Genomic DNA, 10,541 nt, shown 5'->3' with positions numbered 1-10,541 from the left:
GCAGGGACTGGGAGACTAGTCAGGATCGAGGGAAAGATGAAGCAAAGTATAGAAAGATCCTTGATGAAAACCTGCTCCAGAGTGCGCAGGACCTCAGACTGGGGCGAAGGTTCCCCTTCCAACAGGACAACGACCCTAAACACACAGCCAAGACAATGCTGGAGTTGCTTCGGGACAAGTCTCTGAATGTCCTTGAGTGGCCCAGCCAGAGCTCAGATTTGATCTCGATCAAACATCCCTGGAGAGACAATAACTGTGCAGCAACGCTCCCCATCCAACCTGATTATACCTTGAGAGGATCTGCAGAGAAGAATGGGAGAAACTCCCCAAGTACAGGTGTGCCAAGCTTGTAGCGTCAAACCCAAGACGACTCAATGCTGTAATCACGGCCAATGTTTCTTTAACAAAGTACTGAGTAAAGGGTCTGAAGGTCTTTATTTCTAATACATTTGCAAACATTTAAAAAAAAAAAAGTTTTTTGCTTTGTCATTAGGGGTTATTGTGTCTAGATTGATGAGGGGAAAAAACAAGTTAATCCATTTTAGATGTGAAATACTTTCCTAAGGCACCGTATATATAATTTATTTCTAAATGGCAGACCTGGCATTTTACTTGGAGGAGGTACATAAGGCAGTCATGTTTTTATTAACCATTTCATATTAAACATATAAATAACTACTGGGATTGACAGAGACAATAGACTTTACATTCAACATATTTGACAGATGAAAGAGATAATATATGAATAAAACAAAACATAAATCAAAAGAAACTAGCAAGAAATGAATAGCAACGATGTGAACAGGTCAATTTATTTATTTTATTTATTTACCCTTTATTGATCTAGAACAAATCCAGGGTCAATAATAACATTCTATTTCCAGTAAAGTTATTGCATCACCTGTCCCTCCCTCTGCCCTCCCTTCCCCTGATAAATATTAACACATAAATCCCTATAAAGCGCTGCTCACATGGACACAGCAACAACCCTTCAACAGGTACCTGGTGAATTAGTATCTTCTCTCTGAACTAAATGTGATGACTGTTGTTCTGCTGATTGTAATAAAGAAAATGTCTACGTTTGTTTTAGATGTTTTCCATAACTTGAGTTAATTAACCTTTATCTGTTTTGTCTTGGATAGAGGACATCAGGCAGCCATCTACAACCTAGAAGACATAAACCAGCCATCTACAACCTAGAAGACATAAACCAGCCATCTACAACCTAGAGGACATCAGCCATCTACAATCTAGAGGACATAAACCAGCCATCTACAATCTCTGTAAGTGTATTCTACTTGACTTGTATCTAATGTTATCTTTACTGCTTATCAACATTGTTGATTTTATATAATTAGGACCTTTGTAGCCCTCCATGGGCTCCTAAACAGAATAAGTAAACACTGAGTATACAAAACATTAAGAACACCTTAATACTGAGTTACCCCGGTTTCCCTCAGAGCAGCCTCAATTCATCAGGACATGGACTCGACAAGGTGTCGAAAGCGTTCTACAGGGATGCTGGCTCATGTTGACTCCAATGCTTCCCACAGTTGTGTCAAGTTGGCTGGATGTCCTTTGGGTGGTGGATCATTCTTGATACACACTGGAAACTGTTGAGCGTGAAAAACCCAGCAGCGTTGCAGTTCTTGACACACTCAAACCAGTGTGCCTGGCAACTACTACCATACCCTGTTTAAAGGCACTTCATCTGAATGACACAGATACACAATCCATGTCTCAATTGTCTCAAGGTTTAAAAATCCTTCCTTATTAACCTGTTTCCTCCCCTTCATCTACACTGATTGAAGTGGATTTAACAGGTGACATCAAGCTTTCACCTGGATTCACCTGGTCAGTCTATGGTCAGTCTATGTGATGGAAGGAGTAGGTGTTCATAATGTTTTGTATTGTCGGTGTGTATAGAGTGTGTTCCTGTGTGTTTCAGCTGTGTGTATATAGTGTGTTCCTGTGTGTTTCAGCTGTGTGTATATATAGTGTGTTCCTGTGTGTTCCTGTGTGTTTCAGCTGTGTATATATAGTGTGTTCCTGTGTGTTTCAGCTGTGTGTATATATAGTGTGTTCCTGTGTGTTTCAGCTGTGTATATATAGTGTGTTCCTGTGTGTTTCAGCTGTGTGTATATATAGTGTGTTCCTGTGTGTTTCAGCTGTGTGTGTATATAGTGTGTTCCTGTGTGTTTCAGCTGTGTATATATAGTGTGTTCCTGTGTGTTTCAGCTGTGTGTATATATAGTGTGTTCCTGTGTGTTTCAGCTGTGTGTGTATATAGTGTGTTCCTGTGTGTTTCAGCTGTGTGTATATATAGTGTGTTCCTGTGTGTTTCAGCTGTGTGTGTAGCTATGAGGGGAGTTGTCCTTCTCTTTCTGCTGTCTCTCTGGCCTGGAGGCCAGGTGGATGCTATCAATCAAGAGGTCTTGGCTAATGTGGTACAAGAGATGAGAAGGTGGGTGTTTCTCTCTTCATTCAGACTCTAAGAACTCCTAAATGTCTGTTAGACAGAATCATTAGACATTATTTCAAACATTTCATTTTTGGGGGACACATGTATGAATAATGACAGGTAACTTTCCCACTCATCTTTATTCACGATTCATTCAGGACTATCCTTAATCCTGGTAGAATCCACATTAATGTAGAAGTGTTTAGAGACATATTCTATTCTTATTTACAATAAAAGTTACTCAAAAATGACACAATACATTATTTACCATTAATTTCTATTCTGCACAAAATAATCTGAAACACAACCAAAACAAACAGGAAATGCATCCAACAAGTTTAAAAAGTCACAAGCTTGATGTAGTCATTGTGTGCTAAGAATATGGCATGAAATACTTAACGTTTGACTACTTATATACACATAAGTGAATTTGATCCAATAATTTTGGTCCCCTAAAATGGGGGGACTATGTACAAAAAGTGTTGTAATTTCTAAATGATTAACCCGATACGGATGAAAATATCCTCAAATTAAAGCTGACAGTCTGCAATTTAACCTCACAGTCATAGTCGACACCTGGAGGGGGTGGAGACAATCACAAGGACAGGTGACTCAGATCAGGGCGTGACAGTGTGCACTTTAACCTCATAGTCATTGTATCATTTCAAATCCAAAGTGCTGTAGTACAGAGCCAAAACATCAAACAATGTGTCAATGTCATAATAATTACAGAGGGCACTATCTCAGACCTCTCTTAACTTTGTCCATGAGATGGTGATGATAATTTATGCATAAGTAACAGTGCACATATTCATATATTCAAACTTTAGTTTTAGTCAAATAGTTGGGAGTGTCCTCCTCCTGTCTGTTTCTACTGTTTCAGAAAGATCCCGTGTTTCTGATCGTCTGATCCTGTGTTCTGTCTCTTCTGTCTCCTGTCTGTTTGTAATGTTTCTGATCCTCTGTGTTCTGTCTCTTCTGTCTCCTGTCTGTTTATAATGTTTCTGATCCTCTGTGTTCTGTCTCTTCTGTCTCCTGTCTGTTTGTAATGTTTCTGATCCTCTGTGTTCTGTCTCTTCTGTCTCCTGTCTGTTTGTAATGTTTCTGATCCTCTGTGTTCTGTCTCTTCTGTCTCCTGTCTGTTTGTAATGTTTCTGATCCTCTGTGTTCTGTCTCTTCTGTCTCCTGTCTGTTTGTAATGTTTCTGATCCTCTGTGTTCTGTCTCTTCTGTCTCCTGTCTGTTTGTAATGTTTCTGATCCTCTGTGTTCTGTCTCTTCTGTCTCCTGTCTGTTTATAATGTTTCTGATCCTGTGTTCTGTCTCTTCTGTCTCCTGTCTGTTTGTAATGTTTCTGATCCTCTGTGTTCTGTCTCTTCTGTCTCCTGTCTGTTTATAATGTTTCTGATCCTCTGTGTTCTGTCTCTTCTGTCTCCTGTCTGTTTATAATGTTTCTGATCCTCTGTGTTCTGTCTCTTCTGTCTCCTGTCTGTTTGTAATGTTTCTGATGCTCTGTGTTCTGTCTCTTCTGTCTCCTGTCTGTTTGTAATGTTTCTGATCTTGTGTTCTGTCTCTTCTGTCTCCTGTCTGTTTGTAATGTTTCTGATCCTCTGTGTTCTGTCTCTTCTGTCTCCTGTCCGTTTGTAATGTTTTTGATCATATGTGTTCTGTCTCTTCTGTCTCCTGTCTGTTTGTAATGTTTCTGATCCTCTGTGTTCTGTCTCTTCTGTCTCCTGTCTGTTTGTAATGTTTCTGATCCTGTGTGTTCTGTCTCTTCTGTCTGCTGTCTGTTTGTAATGTTTCTGATCCTCTGTGTTCTGTCTCTTCTGTCTCCTGTCTGTTTGTAATGTTTCTGATCCTGTGTGTTCTGTCTCTTCTGTCTCCTGTCTGTTTGTAATGTTTCTGATCCTCTGTGTTCTGTATCTTCTGTCTCCTGTCTGTTTGTAATGTTTCTGATCCTCTGTGTTCTGTCTCTTCTGTCTCCTGTCTGTTTGTAATGTTTCTGATCCTGTGTGTTCTGTCTCTTCTGTCTCCTGTCTGTTTGTAATGTTTCTGATCCTCTGTGTTCTGTCTCTTCTGTCTCCTGTCTGTTTGTAATGTTTCTGATCCTGTGTTCTGTCTCTTCTGTCTCCTGTCTGTTTGTAATGTTTCTGATCCTGTGTGTTCTGTCTCTTCTGTCTCCTGTCTGTTTGTAATGTTTCTGATCCTCTGTGTTCTGTCTCTTCTGTCTCCTGTCTGTTTGTAATGTTTCTGATCTTGTGTTCTGTCTCTTCTGTCTCCTGTCTGTTTGTAATTTTTCTGATCCTTGGTGTTCTGTCTCTTCTGTCTCCTGTCTGTTTGTAATGTTTCTGATCCTCTGTGTTCTGTCTCCTGTCTGTTTGTAATGTTTCTGATCCTCTGTGTTCTGTCTCTTCGGTCTCCTGTCTGTTTGTAATGTTTCTGATCCTGTGTTCTGTCTCTTCTGTCTCCTGTCTGTTTGTAATGTTTCTGATCCTCTGTGTTCTGTCTCTTCTGTCTCCTGTCTGTTTATAATGTTTCTGATCCTCTGTGTTCTGTCTCTTCTGTCTCCTGTCTGTTTGTAATGTTTCTGATCCTCTGTGTTCTGTCTCTTCTGTCTCCTGTCTGTTTGTAATGTTTCTGATCCTCTGTGTTCTGTCTCTTCTGTCTCCTGTCTGTTTGTAATGTTTCTGATCCTCTGTGTTCTGTCTCTTCTGTCTCCTGTCTGTTTGTAATGTTTCTGATCCTCTGTGTTCTGTCTCTTCTGTCTCCTGTCTGTTTGTAATGTTTCTGATCCTGTGTTCTGTCTCTTCTGTCTCCTGTCTGTTTGTAATGTTTCTGATCCTGTGTGTTCTGTCTCTTCTGTCTCCTGTCTGTTTGTAATGTTTCTGATCCTCTGTGTTCTGTCTCTTCTGTCTCCTGTCTGTTTGTAATGTTTCTGATCCTCTGTGTTCTGTCTCTTCTGTCTCCTGTCTGTTTGTAATGTTTCTGATCTTGTGTTCTGTCTCTTCTGTCTCCTGTCTGTTTGTAATTTTTCTGATCCTTGGTGTTCTGTCTCTTCTGTCTCCTGTCTGTTTGTAATGTTTCTGATCCTCTGTGTTCTGTCTCCTGTCTGTTTGTAATGTTTCTGATCCTCTGTGTTCTGTCTCTTCGGTCTCCTGTCTGTTTGTAATGTTTCTGATCCTGTGTTCTGTCTCTTCTGTCTCCTGTCTGTTTGTAATGTTTCTGATCCTCTGTGTTCTGTCTCTTCTGTCTCCTGTCTGTTTGTAATGTTTCTGATCCTCTGTGTTCTGTCTCTTCGGTCTCCTGTCTGTTTGTAATGTTTCTGATCCTGTGTTCTGTCTCTTCTGTCTCCTGTCTGTTTGTAATGTTTCTGATCCTCTGTGTTCTGTCTCTTCTGTCTCCTGTCTGTTTATAATGTTTCTGATCCTCTGTGTTCTGTCTCTTCTGTCTCCTGTCTGTTTGTAATGTTTCTGATCCTCTGTGTTCTGTCTCTTCTGTCTCCTGTCTGTTTGTAATGTTTCTGATCCTCTGTGTTCTGTCTCTTCTGTCTCCTGTCTGTTTGTAATGTTTCTGATCCTCTGTGTTCTGTCTCTTCTGTCTCCTGTCTGTTTGTAATGTTTCTGATCCTCTGTGTTCTGTCTCTTCTGTCTCCTGTCTGTTTGTAATGTTTCTGATCCTGTGTTCTGTCTCTTCTGTCTCCTGTCTGTTTGTAATGTTTCTGATCCTGTGTGTTCTGTCTCTTCTGTCTCCTGTCTGTTTGTAATGTTTCTGATCCTCTGTGTTCTGTCTCTTCTGTCTCCTGTCTGTTTGTAATGTTTCTGATCCTCTGTGTTCTGTCTCTTCTGTCTCCTGTCTGTTTGTAATGTTTCTGATCTTGTGTTCTGTCTCTTCTGTCTCCTGTCTGTTTGTAATTTCTCTGATCCTTGGTGTTCTGTCTCTTCTGTCTCCTGTCTGTTTGTAATGTTTCTGATCCTCTGTGTTCTGTCTCCTGTCTGTTTGTAATGTTTCTGATCCTCTGTGTTCTGTCTCTTCGGTCTCCTGTCTGTTTGTAATGTTTCTGATCCTGTGTTCTGTCTCTTCTGTCTCCTGTCTGTTTGTAATGTTTCTGATCCTCTGTGTTCTGTCTCTTCTGTCTCCTGTCTGTTTATAATGTTTCTGATCCTCTGTGTTCTGTCTCTTCTGTCTCCTGTCTGTTTGTAATGTTTCTGATCCTCTGTGTTCTGTCTCTTCTGTCTCCTGTCTGTTTGTAATGTTTCTGATCCTCTGTGTTCTGTCTCTTCTGTCTCCTGTCTGTTTGTAATGTTTCTGATCCTCTGTGTTCTGTCTCTTCTGTCTCCTGTCTGTTTGTAATGTTTCTGATCCCCTGTGTTCTGTCTCTTCTGTCTCCTGTCTGTTTGTAATGTTTCTGATCCTGTGTGTTCTGTCTCTTCTGTCTCCTGTCTGTTTGTAATGTGTCTGATCCTCTGTGTTCTGTCTCTTCTGTCTCCTGTCTGTTTGTAATGTTTCTGATCCTGTGTGTTCTGTCTCTTCTGTCTGCTGTCTGTTTGTAATGTTTCTGATCCTCTGTGTTCTGTCTCTTCTGTCTCCTGTCTGTTTGTAATGTTTCTGATCCTGTGTGTTCTGTCTCTTCTGTCTCCTGTCTGTTTGTAATGTTTCTGATCCTCTGTGTTCTGTATCTTCTGTCTCCTGTCTGTTTGTAATGTTTCTGATCCTCTGTGTTCTGTCTCTTCTGTCTCCTGTCTGTTTGTAATGTGTCTGATCCTCTGTGTTCTGTATCTTCTGTCTCCTGTCTGTTTGTAATGTTTCTGATCCTCTGTGTTCTGTCTCTTCTGTCTCCTGTCTGTTTGTAATGTTTCTGATCCTCTGTGTTCTGTCTCTTCTGTCTCCTGTCTGTTTGTAATGTTTCTGATCCTCTGTGTTCTGTCTCTTCTGTCTCCTGTCTGTTTGTAATGTTTCTGATCCTGTGTTCTATCTCTTCTGTCTCCTGTCTGTTTGTAATGTTTCTGATCCTGTGTGTTCTGTCTCTTCTGTCTCCTGTCTGTTTGTAATGTTTCTGATCCTCTGTGTTCTGTCTCTTCTGTCTCCTGTCTGTTTGTAATGTTTCTGATCCTCTGTGTTCTGTCTCTTCTGTCTCCTGTCTGTTTGTAATGTTTCTGATCCTGTGTTCTGTCTCTTCTGTCTCCTGTCTGTTTGTAATTTTTCTGATCCTCTGTGTTCTGTCTCCTGCTGTCTCCTGTCTGTTTGTAATGTTTCTGATCCTCTGTGTTCTGTCTCTTCTGTCTCCTGTCTGTTTGTAATGTTTCTGATCCTCTGTGTTCTGTCTCCTGTCTGTTTGTAATGTTTCTGATCCTCTGTGTTCTGTCTCTTCGGTCTCCTGTCTGTTTGTAATGTTTCTGATCCTGTGTTCTGTCTCTTCTGTCTCCTGTCTGTTTATAATGTTTCTGATCCTCTGTGTTCTGTCTCTTCTGTCTCCTGTCTGTTTGCAATGTTTCTGATCCTCTGTGTTCTGTCTCTTCTGTCTCCTGTCTGTTTGTAATGTTTCTGATCCTCTGTGTTCTGTCTCTTCTGTCTCCTGTCTGTTTGTAATGTTTCTGATCCTGTGTGTCCTGTCTCTTCTGTCTCCTGTCTGTTTGTAATGTTTCTGATCCTCTGTGTTCTGTCTCCTGTCTGTTTGTAATGTTTTTGATCCTCTGTGTTCTGTCTCTTCTGTCTCCTGTCTGTTTGTAATGTTTCTGATCCTCTGTGTTCTGTCTCTTCTGTCTCCTGTCTGTTTGTTATGTTTCTGATCCTCTGTGTTCTGTCTCTTCTGTCTCCTGTCTGTTTGTAATGTGTCTGATCCTCTGTGTTTCTGTCTCTTCTGTCTCCTGTCTGTTTGTAATGTTTTTGATCCTCTGTGTTCTGTCTCTTCTGTCTCCTGTCTGTTTGTAATGTTTCTGATCCTCTGTGTTCTGTCTCTTCTGTCTCCTGTCTGTTTGTAATGTTTCTGATCCTCTGTGTTCTGTCTCTTCTGTCTCCTGCTGTTGTTCAGGTTCGGCCTGGAGAACCGCCAGTATGCCATGGCTGTCTTACTCACCCATCAGCAGTGCACCCAAAATGGAGCAATCTTTGACGTAGTCGTGCAACCTCAGGTTGTCCAGAACAGCCTTCAGCAGAATGGTTTCTACATAGGAGCCCGGCTCATCGCAGCCATACCTGACACCTACCATGCTGAGTACCGTCTCTTGAGTCATGTTATAATGAACCCCAGCCCAATGGATACTCTAATAAACATAGCTCATCATGATGACTGCATCGTCTTCTTCTCCAACTACTCTCCCTGTCTGGAGAGATGCAATTTCCCTGATGGAGAAACCAGCATTCTCCCCTTCATGACCGTCTTCAACAGCTGGAACGCCAACCGGAAGGCTTTTGTCTTCTCCTCGGTTTGGGACCCTACAAAGCACCATCCAGGAGTGACCAACCCCTCTAGGCAGCAGGTGTTTGACTCCTTCAGGAGGATAGATGGATACCTACATTTATATCGCTGTGTCAGATTCCAGGAAAAGAATATATGGGTCAACAGATGTTACCGTTGTGTCACTGATCCTGAGACCAATGACTGTCTGTATGGATACTAATAGAGAACACTGTCTGTATGGATACTAATAGAGAACACTGTCTGTATGGATACTAATAGTGTACACTGTCTGAATGGATACTAATAGTGTACACTGTCTGTATGGATACTAATAGAGAACACTGTCTGTATGGATACTAATAGTGTACACTGTCTGTATGGATACTAATAGAGAACACTGTCTGTATGGATACTAATAGAGAACACTGTCTGTATGGATACTAATAGAGAACACTGTCTGTATGGATACTAATAGTGTACACTGTCTGTATGGATACTAATAGAGAACACTGTCTGTATGGATACTAATAGAGAACACTGTCTGTATGGATACTAATAGTGTACACTGTCTGTATGGATACTAATAGTGTACACTGTCTGTATGGATACTAATAGAGAACACTGTCTGTATGGATACTAATAGTGTACACTGTCTGTATGGATACTAATAGAGAACACTGTCTGTATGGATACTAATAGAGAACACTGTCTGTATGGATACTAATAGAGAACACTGTCTGTATGGATACTAATAGTCTACACTGTCTGTATGGATACTAATAGAGAACACTGTCTGTATGGATACTAATAGAGAACACTGTCTGTATGGATACTAATAGAGAACACTGTCTGTATGGATACTAATAGTGTACACTGTCTGTATGGATACTAATAGAGAACACTGTCTGTATGGATACTAATAGTGTACACTGTCTGTATGGATACTAATAGAGAACACTGTCTGTATGGATACTAATAGTGTACACTGTCTGTATGGATACTAATAGAGAACACTGTCTGTATGGATACTAATAGTGTACACTGTCTGTATGGATACTAATAGTGTACACTGTCTGTATGGATACTAATAGAGAACACTGTCTGTATGGATACTAATAGTGTACACTGTCTGTATGGATACTAATAGAGAAAACTGTCTGTATGGATACTAATAGTGTACACTGTCTGTATGGATACTAATAGTGTACACTGTCTGTATGGATACTAATAGTGTACACTGTCTGTATGGATACTAATAGAGAACACTGTCTGTATGGATACTAATAGTGTACACTGTCTGTATGGATACTAATAGAGAACACTGTCTGTATGGATACTAATAGAGAACACTGTCTGTATGGATACTAATAGAGAACACTGTCTGTATGGATACTAATAGTGTACACTGTCTGTATGGATACTAATAGAGAACACTGTCTGTATGGATACTAATAGTGTACACTGTCTGTATGGATACTAATAGAGAACACTGTCTGTATGGATACTAATAGTGTACACTGTCTGTATGGATACTAATAGAGAACACTGTCTGTATGGATACTAATAGTGTACACTGTCTGTATGGATACTAACAGAGAACACTGTCTGTATGGATACTAATAGTGTACACTGTCTGTATGGATACTAATAGAGAACACTGTCTGTATGGATACTAATAGTGTACA

At 40.5% G+C, this 10,541-nt stretch overlaps 1 protein-coding gene across 2 annotated transcripts; it reads left to right on the top strand.

The window, feature by feature from the left end:
- The first annotated feature begins 908 nt into the window (after window positions 1–908).
- LOC120039828 lies at window positions 909–9,219 on the top strand. Of its 2 annotated transcripts, XM_038985199.1 has the most exons (5): window positions 909–998; window positions 1,143–1,283; window positions 1,812–1,865; window positions 2,347–2,464; window positions 8,488–9,219. In XM_038985199.1, exons 4-5 carry the CDS (start codon window positions 2,361–2,363, stop codon window positions 9,074–9,076), a joined length of 693 nt encoding a protein of 230 aa, XP_038841127.1. In that variant the 5' UTR covers window positions 909–998; window positions 1,143–1,283; window positions 1,812–1,865; window positions 2,347–2,360; the 3' UTR covers window positions 9,077–9,219. The 2 variants fall into 2 exon arrangements, with proteins under 2 accessions (XP_038841127.1, XP_038841126.1); XM_038985198.1 differs by lacking the exon at window positions 1,812–1,865.
- The last annotated feature ends 1,322 nt before the right edge of the window (window positions 9,220–10,541 follow it).

Source organism: Salvelinus namaycush, unplaced genomic scaffold (genome assembly GCF_016432855.1).
Source record: "Salvelinus namaycush isolate Seneca unplaced genomic scaffold, SaNama_1.0 Scaffold303, whole genome shotgun sequence".
Taxonomy (NCBI): domain Eukaryota; kingdom Metazoa; phylum Chordata; class Actinopteri; order Salmoniformes; family Salmonidae; genus Salvelinus; species Salvelinus namaycush.
Note: the sequence above shows the minus strand (reverse complement) of the source record. Positions and strands in the feature narration are given on the sequence as shown.